An 18604-nucleotide genomic window follows, 5' to 3' on the forward strand; every position below is an offset into this window, starting at 1 on the left:
TACTACAACAGGTCACAGTACTACAACTGGTCACAGTACTACAACAGGGCACAGTACTACAACAGGTCACAGTTCTACAACAGGGCACAGTACTATAACAGGTGACAGTACTACAACAGGTGACAGTACTACAACAGGTCACAGTACTACAACAGGTCACAGTACGACAACAGGTCACAGTACTACAACAGGTCACAGTACGACAACAGGTCACAGTACTACAACAGGTCACAGTACTACAACAGGTCACAGTACTACAACAGGTCACAGTACTACAACAGGTCACAGTACTACAACAGGTCACAGTACTACAACAGGTCACAGTATTACAACAGGTCACAGTACTACAACAGGTCACAGTACTATAACAGGTCACAGTACTATAACAGGTCACAGTACTACAACAGGTCACAGTACTACAACAGGTCACAGTACTATAACAGGTCACAGTACTATAACAGGTCACAGTACTACAACAGGGCACAGTACTACAACAGGTCACAGTACTAAACTGCAACAGGTCGCAGTATCTATAACAGGTCACAGTACTATAACAGGTCACAGTACTATAACAGGTCACAGTACTATAACAGGTCACAGTACTTTACAACAGGTCACAGTATTACAACAGGTCACAGTACTACAACAGGTCACAGTACTATAACAGGTCACAGTACTATAACAGGTCACAGTACTACAACAGGTCACAGTACTACAACAGGTCACAGTACTATAACAGGTCACAGTACTATAACAGGTCACAGTACTACAACAGGGCACAGTACTACAACAGGTCACAGTACTACAACAGGTCACAGTACTATAACAGGTCACAGTACTATAACAGGTCACAGTACTATAACAGGTCACAGTACTATAACAGGTCACAGTACTACAACAGGTCACAGTACTACAACAGGTCACAGTACTATAACAGGTCACAGTACTATAACAGGTCACAGTACTATAACAGGTCACAGTACTATAACAGGTCACAGTACTATAACAGGTCACAGTACTATAACAGGTCACAGTACTACAACAGGTCACAGTACTACAACAGGTCACAGTACTACAACAGGTCACAGTACTACAACAGGTCACAGTATTACAACAGGTCACAGTACTACAACAGGTCACACACAGTACTATAACAGGTCACAGTACTACAACAGGTCACAGTACTACAACAGGTCACAGTATTACAACAGGTCACAGTACTACAACAGGTCACAGTACTACAACAGGTCACACACAGTACTACAACAGGTCACAGTACTACAACAGGTCACAGTACTACAACAGGTCACAGTACTACAACAGGTCACAGTACTACAACAGATCACAGTATTACAACAGGTCACAGTACTACAACAGGTCACACACAGTACTATAACAGGTCACAGTACTACAACAGGTCACAGTACTACAACAGGTCACAGTACTACAACAGGTCACAGTACTATAACAGGTCACAGTACTATAACAGGTCACAGTACTATAACAGGTCACAGTACTACAACAGGTCACAGTACTACAACAGGTCACAGTACTACAACAGGTCACAGTACTACAACAGGTCACAGTACTACAACAGGTCACAGTACTACAACAGGTCACAGTATTACAACAGGTCACAGTACTACAACAGGTCACACACAGTACTATAACAGGTCACAGTACTACAACAGGTCACAGTACTACAACAGGTCACAGTATTACAACAGGTCACAGTACTACAACAGGTCACAGTACTACAACAGGTCACACACAGTACTACAACAGGTCACAGTACTACAACAGGTCACAGTACTACAACAGGTCACAGTACTACAACAGGTCACAGTACTACAACAGATCACAGTATTACAACAGGTCACAGTACTACAACAGGTCACACACAGTACTATAACAGGTCACAGTACTACAACAGGTCACAGTACTACAACAGGTCACAGTACTACAACAGGTCACAGTAGCGATCATAATGTCAAATCACAAAAAGATGTCAGAGGTGTCAGAAACGGAACATTTACACTAGGAATATACACTAGGAATATACACTAGGAATATACACTAGGAATATACACTAGGAATATACACTAGGAATATACACTAGGAATATACACTAGGAATATACACTAGGAATATACACTAGGAATATACACTGCTCACAGGGAACAGAGCTGAAATGGAACATATACACTAGGAATATACACTAGGAATATACACTAGGAATATACACTAGGAATATACACTAGGAATATACACTAGGAATATACACTAGGAATATACACTAGGAATATACACTGCTCACAGGGAACAGAGCTGAAATGGAACATATACACTAGGAATATACACTAGGAATATACACTAGGAATATACACTGCTCACAGGGAACAGAGCTGAAATGGAACATATACACTAGGAATATACACTATTAATATACACTAGGAATATACACTAGGAATATACACTAGGAATATACACTAGGAATATACACTGCTCACAGGGAACAGAGCTGAAATGGAACATTTCAAAAGCTCAAAAAAATTGGTTGGGACACTTAAACAACACAACGTAACTCCAAGTCAATCACACTTCTGTGAAATCAAACTGTCCACTTAGGAAGCAACACTGATTGACAATAAATGTCACATGCTGTTGTGCAAATGGAATAGACAACAGGTGGAAATTATAGGCATTTAGCAAGACACCCCCAATAAAGGAGTGGTTCTGCAGGTGGGGACCACAGACCACTTCTCAGTTCCTATGATTCCTGGCTGATGTTTTGGTCACTTTTGAATGCTGGCGGTGCTTTCACTCTAGTGGTAGCATGAGACGGAGTCTACAACCCACACAAGTGGCTCAGGTATGGCAGCTCATCCAGGATGGCACATCAATGTGAGCTGTGGCAAGAAGGTTTGCAGTGTCTGTCAGCGTAGTGTCCAGAGCATGGAGGCACTACCAGGAGACAGGCCAGTACATCAGGAGACGTGGAGGAGGCCGTTGGAGGGCAACAACCCAGCAGCAGGACCGCTACCTCCGCCTTTGTGCAAGGAGGAGCACTGCCAGAGCCCTGCAAAATAACCTCCAGCAGGCCACAAATGTGCATGTGTCTGCTCAAACGGTCAGAAACAGACTCCATGAGGGTGGTATGAGGGCCCGACGTCCACAGGTGGGGGTTGTGCTTACAGCCCAACACCGTGCAGGACGTTTGGCATTTGCCAGAGAACACCAAGATTGGCAAATTCGCCACTGGCGCCCTGTGCTCTTCACAGATGAAAGCAGGTTCACACCGAGCACATGTGACAGTCTGGAGACGCCGTGGAGAATGTTCTGCTGCCTGCAACATCCTCCAGCATGACCGGTTTGGCGGTGGATCAGTCATGGTGTGGGGTGGCATTTCTTTGGGGTAGCCTGACTGCCATTAGGTACCGAGATAAGATCCTCAGACCCCTTGTGAGACCATATGCTGGTGTGGTTGGCCCTGGGTTCCTCCTAATGCAAGACAATGCTAGACCTCATGTGGCTGGAGTGTGTCAGCAGTTCCTGCAAGAGGAAGGCATTGAGCACATCATGTCTCGCTCCATCCACCAATGCCACGTTGCACCACAGACTGTCCAGGAGTTGGCGGATGCTTTAGTCCAGGTCTGGGAGGAGATCCCTCAGGAGACCACCCGCCACCTCATCAGGAACATGCCCAGGCGTTGTAGGGAGGTCATACAGGCACGTGGAGGCCACACACACTACTGAGCCTCATTTTGACTTGTTGTAAGGACATTATATCAACGTTGGATCAGCCTGTAGTGTGGTTTTCGAACATTAATTTTGAGGGTGACTCCAAATCCAGACCTCCATGGGTTGATAAATTTGATTTCCATGGATCATTTTTGTGTGATTTTGTTGTCAGCACATTCAACTATGTAAAGAAAAAAGTATTTAATAAGAATATTTCATTCATTCAGATCTAGGATGTGTTATTTTAGTGTTCCCTTTATTTTTTTGAGCAGTGTATTATTATTGTCATAATTATTTTCTGGTCAGAAACATATTCTCCAATGAACAATTATCATTAGGTAAACACAAAATATTGAACATTTTAGGGAATTGATCGTATAATCGTCTACAATATATTTACAGGAAATGTCCTATGAGAAAGATGCCATCATAAATAAATAATATAATATAATATAATATGATATAATAATAATATAATCATAAATAAATATAATAATAATAATATAATCATAAATAAATAATATAATATAATATTATAATAATATAATCATAAATAAATAATATAATAATAATATAATCATAAATAAATAATATAATATAATATGATATAATAATAATATAATCATAAATAAATAATATAATATAATATTATAATAATATAATCATAAATAAATAATATAATAATAATATAATCATAAATAAATAATATAATATTATATTATAATAATATAATCATAAATAAATACTATAATATAATATTATAATAATATAATCATAAATAAATCATATAATATAATATTATAATAATATAATCATAAATAAATACTATACTATTATAATAATATAATCATAAATAAATCATATAATATAATATTATAATAATATAATCATAAATAAATACTATAATATTATAATAATATAATCATAAATAAATAATATAATATAATATTATAATAATATAATCATAAATAAATACTATAATATTATAATAATCATAAATAAATAATATAATATAATATTATAATAATATAATCATAAATAAATAATATAATATAATAATAATATAATCATAAATAAATAATATAATATAATAATAATATAATCATAAATAAATAATATAATATTATAATAATATAATCATAAATAAATAATATAATATTATAATAATATAATCATAAATAAATACTATAATATTATAATAATATAATCATAAATAAATAATATAATATAATATTATAATAATATAATCATAAATAAATAATATAATATAATAATAATATAATCATAAATATCTGGTCCGTAAATCAAGTGTTTATACCAGAGGTTAAATATGTCCAATGATTCAGCCCTCCTCCGCCCATCCTCATGTTTAACATGAACAGATAATTACTGCTAAATGCCGACAGTGTCCAGGGGGAAGTGTTATGTGACCAATCAGATGACTCTTGAGGTTTTCAAACATCAACTGATCAAATCATGGACATAATTGCATTGACCTTAAAATGTCTCCATCCTAAATGGTAACTTACACTTTGACCTGTAGAGTGTGCTCTTTTTGATTAGAGCTCACAGGGAACAGAGCTGGGAGGTGTCCAGTATGATCAGAGCTGGGAGGTGTCCAGTATGATCAGAGCTGGGAGGTGTCCAGTATGATCAGAGCTGGGAGGTGTCCAGTATGATCAGAGCTGGGAGGTGTCCAGTATGATCAGAGCTGGGAGGTGTCCAGTATGATCAGAGCTGGGAGGTGTCCAGTATGATCAGAGCTGGGAGGTGTCCAGTATGATCAGAGCTGGGAAGTGTTGTCAACGTACTGTACTATGTTACGCCAAAACAATTAGACGACCTGCCGATACAACATCAGGATCATCTGGGTCCTAATGATTTGGGTCCTAAAGGCACGACAGCTCTGTCTTTCCAGTGCCTCCCCCCTTCCTCTCTTCCCCGGGCCTCCCTCCACTCTCCCTCCCTAAAAAAATGGCCTGTAACATGGCAGGCTCCCTCCCTCCATCCCTCCTTCCCTTCCCTCAGTAGAGCTGTGACAGGATCACCCTCCACCCCCACTCCCTTTCCCCAGTAGAGCTGGGACAGGATCACCCTCCACCCCCTTCCCCAGTAGAGCTGTGACAGGATCACCCTCCACCCCCACTCCCTTTCCCCAGCAGAGCTGTGACAGGATCACCCTCCACCCCCTTCCCCCAGTAGAGCTGGGACAGGATCACCCTCCACCCCCACTCCCTTTCCCCAGTAGAGCTGGGACAGGATCACCCTCCACCCCCACTCCCTTCCCCCAGTAGAGCTGTGACAGGATCACCCTCCACCCCCACTCCCTTTCCCCAGTAGAGCTGTGACAGGATCACCCTCCACCCCACTCCCTTTCCCCAGTAGAGCTGTGACAGGATCACCCTCCACCCCCCTTCCCCAGTAGAGCTGTGACAGGATCACCCTCCACCCCCACTCCCTTTCCCCAGTAGAGCTGTGACAGGATCACCCTCCACCCCCACTCCCTTTCCCCAGTAGAGCTGTGACAGGATCACCCTCCACCCCCACTCCCTTTCCCCAGTAGAGCTGGGACAGGATCACCCTCCACCCCCCTTCCCCCAGTAGAGCTGTGACAGGATCACCCTCCACCCCCACTCCCTTTCCCCAGTAGAGCTGGGACAGGATCAGAGGCGAGGGGCATCCAGGGTCCCCTATGTAGCCTCCAGTGATGACTCATCTCCAAGGTGTTATTAGCCATGTAATCGGTCCTGATAGCTGCTGCTTGAGGACATCCTCACAAAGGACACAGACAGAGAGTAAGAATGTATAACTGTAGGGTATGGTTACCAGAATATTAATCACCATCAGCAGCGTCCAAACCTCCTCATTCTGACTGTTGTTTAAAGGCAAGAGGAAGCGGGGGAGGGAAGGAGGAGAGAGGGGGAGGCAGGGAAGAGAGAGGGGAGGGGAGGCAGGAAGGAGAGAGGGGAGGGAGGCAGGAAGGAGAGAGAGGGAGGCAGGCAGGAGAGAGGGGAGGCAGGAAGGAGAGAGGGGAGGCAGGAAGGAGAGAGGGGAGGCAGGAAGGAGAGAGGGGGAGGCAGGAAGGAGAGAGGGGGAGGCAGGCAGGAGAGAGAGGGAGGCAGGCAGGAGAGAGAGGGAGGCAGGGAAGAGAGAGGGGAGGCAGGAAGGAGAGAGGGGGAGGCAGGAAGGAGAGAGGGGAGGCAGGAAGGAGAGAGGGGGAGGCAGGAAGGAGAGAGGGGGAGGGAAGAGAGAGGGGGAGGGAGGGAAGAGAGAGGGGAGGGGAGGCAGGAAGGAGAGAGGGGGAGGCAGGAAGGAGAGAGGGTAAGGGGAGGAAGGAGAGAGGGGGATGGGAGGCAGGAAGAGAGAGGGGGAGGGGAGGCAGGAAGGAGAGAGGGGGAGGCAGGAAGGGAGAGGGGAGGCAGGAAGGAGAGAGGGGGAGGCAGGAAGGAGAGAGGGGGAGGGAGGCAGGAAGGAGAGAGGGAGGCAGGGAAGAGAGAGGGGGAGGGAGGCAGGAAGGAGAGAGGAGGCAGGGAAGAGAGAGGGGGAGGGGAGGCAGGGAGGAGAGAGGGGGTGGCAGGGAAGAGAGGGGGAGGGGAGGCAGGAAGGAGAGAGGGGGAGGCATGGAGGAGAGAGGGGGAGGCAGGGAGGAGAGAGGGGGAGGGAAAGCAGGAAGGAAGGAGAGAGGGGGAGGCATGGAGGAGAGAGGGGGAGGCAGAGAGGAGAGAGGGGGAGGCAGAGAGGAGAGAGGGGGAGGCAGAGAGGAGAGAGGGGGAGGCAGGGAGGAGAGAGGGGGAGGGAAAGCAGGAAGGAAGGAGAGAGTGGCGAGGGATCTCATTCTCAGTGACTTTGCTTAACATGATCAGACGACAGAGGCTTATGGTGTTCACAGAGACTGCATATACTTAATGTAATTAACACATCATGGTCTCAACATACAGTTTTTGCTGTATGACTCAGGGTTGGGAATGAACAGGAAATCAATGTGACGTTACAGAAACTTGGGATGGTTCATTCGTTACAGTTCATATTCTCCAAATGTGATGCCTGAAGAAACAAGGCCCACAATGTAGATGCTAAATCAAAATGACCAACAGGATATGAGGAGAGGGGGAAAGGAGGAGTGGAGAATTGGAGGAGAGCTGGAGAGGAGAGGAAAGCTGGAGAGTAGAGCTGGAGAGGAGAGTTGGAGAGGAGAGGAGAGAAAAGCTGGACAGGACAGCTGGAGAGGAGAGTTGGAGAGAAAAGCTGGAGAGGAGAGGAGGGGAGAGGAGAGCTGGAGAGGAGGGGTGAGCTGGAAAGGAGAGGAGAGTAGAGCTGGAGAGGAGAGTAGAGGAAAGCTGGAGAGGAGAGGAGAGTAGAGCTGGAGAGGAGAGTAGAGGAAAGCTGGAGAGGAGAGGAGAGTAGAGGAAAGCTGGAGAGGAGGGGTGAGCTGGAAAGGAGAGGAGAGTAGAGCTGGAGAGGAGAGTAGAGCTGGAGAGGAGAGTAGAGGAAAGCTGGAGAGGAGAGGAGAGTAGAGCTGGAGAGGAGAGTAGAGGAAAGCTGGAGAGGAGAGGAGAGTAGAGGAAAGCTGGAGAGGAGAGGAAAGCTAGAGAGAAGAGGAGAGCTGTAGGGGAGAGGAGAGCTGTAGAGGAGAGGGGAGCTGGAGAGGAGGGGTGAGCTGGAGAGGAGAGGAGAGGAGAGCTGTAGAGGAGAGGAGAGCTGTAGAGGAGAGGAGAGCTGTAGAGGAGAGGGGAGCTGGAGAGGAGAGATGAGGGGAGAGCTGGAGAGGAGAGCTGGAGAGGAGAGCTAGAGAGGAGAGCTAGAGAGGAGGGGAGAGCTGGAGAGGAGAGGAGGGGAGAGCTGGAGAGGAGAGGAGATGAGAGAGCTGGAGAGGAGAACTGGAGAGGAGAGCTGAACAGGAGAGATGGAGAGGAGAGATGGAGAGGAGAGTAGAGCTGGAGAGGAGAGTAGAGCTGGAGAGGAGAGTAGAGCTGGAGAGGTGAGGAGAGAAGAGCTGGAGAGGAGAGGAGAGTAGGGCTGGAGAGGAGAGAAGAGGAGAGCTGTAGAGGAGAGGAGAGGGGAGCTGGAGAGGAGAGCTGGAGAGGAGAGGAGAGCTGGAGAGGAGAGGTGAGCTGGAGAGGAGAGGTGAGCTGGAGAGGAGAGGTGAGCTGGAGAGGAGCGGAGAGCTGGAGAGGAGAGGAGAGGAAAGCTGGAGAGGAGCTGAGGAGAGGAGAGGAGAGAAGAGCTGGAGAGGTGAGGAGAGAAGAGCTGGAGAGGAGAGGAGAGTAGGGCTGGAGAGGAGAGAAGAGGAGAGCTGTAGAGGAGAGGAGAGGGGAGCTTGAGAGGAGAGGAGAGCTGGAGAGGAGAGCTGGAGAGGAGAGGAGGGGAGAGCTACTTTAATAGAAGCCAACCGTTGGATACTGCAGGGCAGATAGACAGCCAGTGATTACTGCATGGCAGAGAGACAGCCAGTGAATACTGCATGGCAGAGAGACAGCCAGTGAATACTGCATGGCAGAGAGACAGCCAGTGAATACTGTAGGGCAGACAGACAGTGAATACTGCAGGTCAGATAGACAGTGAATACTGCAGGGCAGACAAACAGCCAGTGAATTCTGCAGGGCAGATAGCCAGTGAATACTGCATGGCAGAGAGACAGCCAGTGAATACTGCATGGCAGAGAGACAGCCAGTGAATACTGCATGGCAGAGAGACAGCCAGTGAATACTACAGGGCAGACAGACAGTGAATACTGCAGGTCAGATAGACAGTGAATACTGCAGGGCAGATAGACAGTGAATACTGCAGGGCAGATAGACAGTGAATACTGCAGGGCAGATAGACAGTGAATACTGCAGGGCAGATAGACAGTGAATACTGCAGGGCAGACAGCCAGTGAATACTGCAGGGCAGGCAGATAGACAGTGAATACTGCAGGGCAGACAGCGGGTGAATACTGCAGGGCAGACAAACAGCCAGTGAATACTGCAGGGCAGATAGACAGCCAGTGAATATTGCAGGGCAGACATATAGGGAATAGGGTACCTTATATATTTTACATGTTACCTTTATATTTAACTAGGCAAGAACAAATTCTTATTTTCAATGATGGCTTAGGAACAGTGAGTTAACTGCAGAACGACAGATTTTTACCTTGTCAGCTCTGGGATTCGATCCAGCATCCTATCGGTTACTAGTCCAACGCTCTAACCACTAGGCTACCTACCCGCCCCTAGTGGTTAGGGAATAGGGTGCCATATAGGGAATAGGGTAGCATTTGGGATGCATCCTCTGTCTTTCATTTCTTCATGCTAACCACTTTTAAGGTTCACTCAAGCACCGTTGATTGCCAATCAGCTTCTCAAGTGGTGTTTTGGTCCCATATTCCTACCGCTCTCCCTTATCAGGCCGTGGCCTATCCCAATGTCACATGCCGATATCCAGCAATGCAGAGAGGTGAAGAAAAGAGCAGGTCTACCTTTGTTGAAAAACAGGCCATTTACATTTCAATTTGCCACAACAAAAGAATTGACTTTATCTTTTCTCATTAGAACAGACCTTCTCTTTAACATAATGACAAAAACACCAGAACAGACCTTTCCTTTAACATAATGACAAACACACCAGAACAGACCTTCCCCTTTAACATAATGACAAACACAACAGACCTTCTCCTTTAACATAATGACAAACACAACAGACCTTCCCCTTTAACATAATGACAAACACAACAGACCTTCTCCTTTAACATAATGACAAACACAACAGACCTTCTCCTTTAACATAATGACAAACAAAAGCAGACCCTCTCCTTTAACATAATGACAAACACAACAGACCTTCCCCTTTAACATAATGACAAACACAACAGACCTTCTCCTTTAACATAATGACAAAAACACCAGAACAGACCTTCCCCTTTAACATAATGACAAACACAACAGACATTCCCCTTTAACATAATGACAAACACAACAGACCTTTCCCTTTAACATAATGACAAACACAACAGACCTTCTCCTTTAACATAATGACAAACACAACAGACCCTCTCCTTTAACATAATGACAAACACAACAGACCTTCCCCTTTAACATAATGACAAACACAACAGACCTTCCCCTTTAACATAATGACAAACACAACAGACCTTCTCCTTTAACATAATGACAAAAACACCAGAACAGACCTTCCCCTTTAACATAATGACAAACACAACAGACATTCCCCTTTAACATAATGACAAACACAACAGACCTTCCCCTTTAACATAATGACAAACACAACAGACCTTCTCCTTTAACATAATGACAAACACAACAGACCTTCTCCTTTAACATAATGACAAACACAACAGACCTTCCCCTTTAACATAATGACAAAAACACCAGAACAGACCTTCCCCTTTAACATAATGACAAAAACACCAGAACAGACCTTCCCCTTTAACATAATGACAAACACAACAGACCTTCCCCTTTAACATAATGACAAAAACACCAGAACAGACCTTCCCCTTTAACATAATGACAAACACAACAGACCTTCCCCTTTAACATAATGACAAACACAACAGACCTTCCCCTTTAACATAATGACAAACACAACAGACCTTCCCCTTTAACATAATGACAAACACAACAGACCTTCCCCTTTAACATAATGACAAAAACACCAGAACAGACCTTCCCCTTTAACATAATGACAAACACAACAGACCTTCCCCTTTAACATAATGACAAACAAAAGCAGACCTAAGATAGTGGATGGTTATGCAGCAACGTTGGTTCAGGAAGCTAACTGAAATTTACATTCATAGCAATGAGAAACATTGGAATATTAGTTTACTTCCTGAAATGACTGGATTTAAGTCAATAGATTGGGTTTTCACTGGGGCTATTTACAGTTGAGAACATTGGGTTTCCCCTGAGGCTGTTTACAGTTGAGAACATTGGGTTTTCACTGGGGCTATTTACAGTTGAGAACATTGGGTTTTCACTGGGGCTATTTACAGTTGAGAACATTGGGTTTCCCCTGAGGCTGTTTACAGTTGAGAACATTGGGTTTTCACTGGGGCTATTTACAGTTGAGAACATTGGGTTTCCCCTGAGGCTGTTTACAGTTGAGAACATTGGGTTTTCACTGGGGCTATTTACAGTTGAGAACATTGGGTTTCCCCTGAGGCTGTTTACACTTGAGAACATTGGGTTTCCCCTGAGGCTGTTTACACTTGAGAACATTGGGTTTCCCCTGAGGCTATTTACAGTTGAGAACATTGGGTTTCCCCTGAGGCTGTTTACAGTTGAGAACATTGGGTTTCCCCTGAGGCTATTTACAGTTGAGAACATTGGGTTTTCCCTGAGGTTATTTACAGTATTTACGGTTTTTGTGGGGGTGAATTTGGAATGAGTATCAAGTACTAAATACATGTACACAGTGTCGGAATGAAAACAATAACAACAACAACAACAACAGGAGAAAAGAACAGCATACCTAAGATCTTGAGTTCTGAGCTGCAGTAGATGGCTCCGTATTTGTTCTCAGCGACACACTGGTACATCCCAGAGTCAGCCTGTTGGACCTTCTGGATAATGAGCTCTCCATTCACCATCTCCACCCTGTTCTGAAACACAACATACTCCATTCACCATCTCCACCCTGTTCTGAAACACAACATACTCTATTCACCATCTCCACCCTGTTCTGAAACACAACATACTCCATTCACCATCTCCACCCTGTTCTGAAACACAACATACTCCATTCACCATCTCCACCCTGTTCTGAAACACAACATACTCCATTCACCATCTCCACCCTGCTCTGAAACACAACATACTCCATTCACCATCTCCACCCTGTTCTGAAACACAACATACTCCATTCACCATCTCCACCCTGTTCTGAAACACAACATACTCCATTCACCATCTCCACCCTGTTCTGAAACACAACATACTCCATTCACCATCTCCACCCTGTTCTGAAACACAACATACTCCATTCACCATCTCCACCCTGTTCTGAAACACAACATACTCCATTCACCATCTCCACCCTGTTCTGAAACACAACATACTCCATTCACCATCTCCACCCTGTTCTGAAACACAACATACTCCATTCACCATCTCCACCCTGCTCTGAAACACAACATACTCCATTCACCATCTCCACCCTGCTCTGAAACACAACATACCCATTCACCAGCTCCACCCTGCTCTGAAACACAACATACTCTATTCACCATCTCCACCCTGCTCTGAAACACAACATACTCATTCACCATCTCCACCCTGCTCTGAAACACAACATACTCTATTCACCATCTCCACCCTGCTCTGAAAGACAACATACTCCATTCACCATCTCCACCCTGCTCTGAAACACAACATACTCTATTCACCATCTCCACCCTGCTCTGAAACACAACATACTCCATTCACCATCTCCACCCTGTTCTGAAACACAACATACTCCATTCACCATCTCCACCCTGCTCTGAAACACAACATACTCCATTCACCATCTCCACCCTGCTCTGAAACACAACATACTCCATTCACCATCTCCACCCTGCACTGAAACACAACATACTCCATTCACCATCTCCACCCTGCTCTGAAACACAACATACTCTATTCACCATCTCCACCCTGCTCTGAAACACAACATACTCTATTCACCATCTCCACCCTGCTCTGAAACACAACATACTCTATTCACCATCTCCACCCTGCTCTGAAACACAACATACTCCATTCACCATCTCCACCCTGTTCTGAAACACAACATACTCCATTCACCATCTCCACCCTGTTCTGAAACACAACATACTCCATTCACCATCTCCACCCTGCTCTGAAACACAACATACTCCATTCACCATCTCCACCCTGTTCTGAAACACAACATACTCTATTCACCATCTCCACCCTGTTCTGAAATACAACATACTCCATTCACCATCTCCACCCTGTTCTGAAACACAACATACTCCATTCACCATCTCCACCCATAGGGAGATCCATACAGTAAGAGGTAAGAGGCAGTGCTGTATCATGAATACAGTCAAAGATAAGAGGCAGTGCTGCATCATGAATAGAGTCACATGTAAGAGGCAGTGCTGTATCGTGAATAGAGTCACATGTAAGAGGCAGTGCTGCATCATGAATAGAGTCACATGTAAGAGGCAGTGCTGTATCATGAATAGAGTCACATGTAAGAGGCAGTGCTGCATCATGAATAGAGTCACATGTAAGAGGCAGTGCTGCATCATGAATAGAGTCACATGTAAGAGGCAGTGCTGTATCGTGAATAGAGTCACATGTAAGAGGCAGTGCTGCATCATGAATAGAGTCACATGTAAGAGGCAGTGCTGTATCATGAATAGAGTCACATGTAAGAGGCAGTGCTGTATCATGAATAGAGTCACATGTAAGAGGCAGTGCTGTATCATGAATACAGGTAAGAGGCAGTGCTGTATCATGAATACAGGTAAGAGGCAGTGCTGTATCATGAATACAGGTAAGAGGCAGTGCTGTATCATGAATACAGGTAAGAGGCAGTGCTGTATCATGAATACAGGTAAGAGGCAGTGCTGTATCATGAATACAGGTAAGAGGCAGTGCTGTATCATGAATACAGGTAAGAGGCAGTGCTGTATCATGAATACAGGTAAGAGGCAGTGCTGTATCATGAATACAGGTAAGAGGCAGTGCTGTATCATGAATACAGGTAAGAGGCAGTGCTGTATCATGAATACAGGTAAGAGGCAGTGCTGTATCATGAATACAGGTAAGAGGCAGTGCTGTATCATGAATACAGGTAAGAGGCAGTGCTGTATCATGAATACAGGTAAGAGGCAGTGCTGTATCATGAATACAGGTAAGAGGCAGTGCTGTATCATGAATACAGGTAAGAGGCAGTGCTGTATCATGAATACAGGTAAGAGGCAGTGCTGTATCATGAATACAGGTAAGAGTCAGTGCTGTATCATGAATACAGGTAAGAGGCAGTGCTGTATCATGAATACAGGTAAGAGGCAGTGCTGTATCATGAAGACAGGTAAGAGGCAGTGCTGTATCATGAATACAGGTAAGAGACAGTGCTGTATCATGAATAGAGTCACAGATAAGAGGCAGTGCTGCATCGTGAATACAGGTAAGAGGCAGTGCTGTATCATGAATAGAGTCACAGGTAAGAGGCAGTGCTGTATCATGAATAGAGTCACAGGTAAGAGGTAGTGCTGTATCATGAATAGAGTCACAGGTAAGAGGTAGTGCTGTATCATGAATACAGTCACAGATAAGAGGCAGTGCTGCATCGTGAATACAGGTAAGAGGCAGTGCTGTATCATGAATACAGGTAAGAGGCAGTGCAGTATCATGAATACAGTCACAGATAAGAGGCAGTGCTGTATCATGAATACAGGTAAGAGGCAGTGCTGTATCATGAAGAGTCACAGGTAAGAGGCAGTGCTGCATCGTGAATACAGGTAAGAGGCAGTGCTGTATCATGAATAGAGTCACAGGTAAGAGGCAGTGCTGTATCATGAATAGAGTCACAGGTAAGAGGTAGTGCTGTATCATGAATACAGTCACAGATAAGAGGCAGTGCTGCATCGTGAATACAGGTAAGAGGCAGTGCTGTATCATGAATACAGGGAAGAGGCAGTACTGTATCATGAATACAGGTAAGAGGCAGTGCTGTATCATGAATACAGGTAAGAGGCAGTGCTGTATCATGAATACAGGTAAGAGGCAGTGCTGTATCATGAATACAGGTAAGAGGCAGTGCTGTATCATGAATACAAGTAAGAGGCAGTGCTGTATCATGAATACAGGTAAGAGGCAGTGCTGTATCATGAATAGAGTCACAGGTAAGAGGCAGTGCTGTATCATGAATACAGTCACAGGTAAGAGGCAGTGCTGTATCGTGAATAGAGTCACAGGTAAGAGGCAGTGCTGTATCATGAATAGAGTCACAGATAAGAGGCAGTGCTGTATCATGAATAGAGTCACAGATAAGAGGCAGTGCTGTATCATGAATACAGTCACAGGTAAGAGGCAGTGCTGCATCATGAATACAGGTAAGAGGCAGTGCTGTATCATGAATAGAGTCACAGGTAAGAGGCAGTGCTGTATCATGAATAGAGTCACAGGTAAGAGGCAGTGCTGTATCGTGAATAGAGTCACAGGTAAGAGGCAGTGCTGTATCATGAATAGAGTCACAGATAAGAGGCAGTACTGTATCATGAATAGAGTCACAGATAAGAGGCAGTGCTGTATCATGAATACAGGTAAGAGGCAGTGCTGTATCATGAATACAGGTAAGAGGCAGTGCTGCATCATGAATAGAGTCACAGGTAAGAGGCAGTGCTGTATCATGAATACAGGTAAGAGGCAGTGTTGTATCATGAATACAGTCACACGTAAGAGGCAGTGTTGTATCATGAATAGAGTCACAGGTAAGAGGCAGTGCTGTATCATGAATACAGTTACAGGTAAGAGGCAGTGCTGTATCATGAATAAGGTCACAGGTAAGAGGCAGTGCTGTATCATGAATAAGGTCACAGGTAAGAGTTAGTGCTGTATCATGAATAAGGTCACAGGTAAGAGTTAGTGCTGCATCATGAATAAGGTCACAGGTAAGAGGCAGAATGACATACATAATTATTTGACTGTCAGACCACAGGACAGGGTTATTGTCATACCTTATTATTTGACTGTTGAAATGTCTCTGCTGTATATTCTAGAACTGGGAATTGCCTAAATAATTGCTGTATATTCTAGAACTGGGAATTGCCTAAATAATTGCTGTGCATCTTGTAACTTCCTGCCTGTGTGTTCTTCTCTGTGTGTGAGTACCTGTGGTGTGAGTACCTGTGGTATGTGTGAGTACCTGTGGTGTGAGTACCTGTGGTGTGAGTACCTGTGGTATGTGTGGTTCCCTGAGTGTGAGTACCTGTGGTATGAGTAGCTGTGGTGTGAGTACCTGTGCTGTGTGAGTAGATGTGGTGTGAGTACCTGGTTGTGAGTACCTGTGGTGTGTGTGGTTCCCGGTGTGTGAGTAGCTGTGGTGTGAGTACCTGTAGTGTGAGTACCTGTGTGTGAGTACCTGTGGTGTGTGAGTAGATGTGGTGTGAGTACCTGGTGGTGAGTACCTGTGGTGTGTGTGGTTCCCGGTGTGTGAGTAGCTGTGGTGTGAGTACGTGTGTGTGAGTACCTGTGGTGTGTGAGTAGATGTGGTGTGAGTACCTGGTTGTGAGTACCTGTGGTGTGTGTGTTTCCCGGTGTGTGAGTAGCTGTGGTGTGAGTACCTGTGGTGTGAGTACCTGTGTGTGAGTACCTGTGGTGTGTGAGTAGATGTGGTGTGAGTACCTGGTTGTGAGTACCTGTGGTGTGTGTGGTTCCCGGTGTGTGAGTAGCTGTGGTGTGAGTACCTGTGGTGTGAGTACCTGTGGTGTGTGAGTAGCTGTGGTGTGAGTACCTGTGGTGTGAGTACCTGTGGTGTGTGTGGTTCCCCGGTGTGTGAGTAGCTGTGGTGTGAGTACCTGTGGTGTGAGTACCTGTGGTGTGAGTACCTGTGGTGTGTGAGTAGCTGTGGTGTGAGTACCTGTGGTATGAGTACCTGTGGTGTGAGTACCTGTGGTGTGAGTACCTGTGCTGTGTGAGTAGATGTGGTGTGAGTACCTGGTTGTGAGTACCTGTGGTGTGTGTGGTTCCCGGTGTGTGAGTAGCTGTGGTGTGAGTACCTGGTTGTGAGTACCTGTGGTGTGTGTGGTTCCCGGTGTGTGAGTAGCTGTGGTGTGAGTACCTGTGGTGTGAGTACCTGTGGTGTGTGAGTAGCTGTGGTGTGAGCACCTGTGGTATGAGTACCTGTGGTGTGAGTACATGTGGTGTGAGTACCTGTGCTGTGTGAGTAGATGTGGTGTGAGTACCTGGTTGTGAGTACCTGTGGTGTGTGTGGTTCCCGGTGTGTGAGTAGCTGTGGTGTGAGTACCTGGTTGTGAGTACCTGTGGTGTGTGTGGTTCCCGGTGTGTGAGTAGCTGTGGTGTGAGTACCTGTGGTGTGAGTACCTGGTTGTGAGTACCTGTGGTGTGTGTGGTTCCCGGTGTGTGAGTAGCTGTGGTGTGAGTACCTGGTTGTGAGTACCTGTGGTGTGTGTGGTTCCCGGTGTGTGAGTAGCTGTGGTATGAGTACCTGTGGTGTGAGCGGCTCTCCATTGCGGAGCCAGCGGTAGGTGGGTCTAGGCTTCCCTGTGGCCTTGCACTCCCAGTGCAGCTGATCTCCACTGTCCAACTGGCTGTCATTTATTGTGCTGATCCACTGGGGGAAGGCTGGGGAGGAGAGAACAGATGAACATCCTTATAGAGTATGGTGTGTTTGAGCTGGATGACACAACAGTATTATAGAGGATGATGTTTTTCCCTCCAGTGTTTCAGTTTGTTAGTTAGAGACCTCCCCCTTAGATATTCACTCCTGTGTTATCTATCTATCTATCTATCTATCTATCTATCTATCTATCTATCTATCTATCTATCTATCTATCTATCTATCTATCTATCTATCTATCTATCTATCTATCTATCACACACACACACACACACACACACACACACACACACACACACACACACACACACACACACACACACACACACACACACACACACACACACACACACACACACACACACACACACACACACACACACACACACACACACACACACACACACACACACACACACACACACAGCCTTGGGACGACATGCTTCCTGGGCACCAATATTCCCTGGCTACTCATCCCATGCACACACACACACTCACACACTCTCTCTCAGACACTTCCTGTAATCATCCAATCAAAACACAGATA

The 18604-nt window shown here is 45.2% G+C and overlaps 1 protein-coding gene across 1 annotated transcript; it reads right to left on the reverse strand.

The window, feature by feature from the left end:
- Window positions 1-12213: 12213 nt before the first annotated feature.
- LOC124029456 (contactin-5-like) lies at window positions 12214-18062 on the reverse strand (the record flags this gene model as incomplete). The annotated part of the gene is made up of 2 exons (XM_046341155.1): window positions 12214-12343; window positions 17926-18062. Coding segments are annotated over 2 exons (267 nt in total), but the record flags the coding sequence as incomplete, so codon positions are not given.
- Window positions 18063-18604: the final 542 nt, after the last annotated feature.

This window comes from Oncorhynchus gorbuscha, unplaced genomic scaffold (genome assembly GCF_021184085.1).
Source record: "Oncorhynchus gorbuscha isolate QuinsamMale2020 ecotype Even-year unplaced genomic scaffold, OgorEven_v1.0 Un_scaffold_6433, whole genome shotgun sequence".
Lineage (NCBI taxonomy): Eukaryota > Metazoa > Chordata > Actinopteri > Salmoniformes > Salmonidae > Oncorhynchus > Oncorhynchus gorbuscha.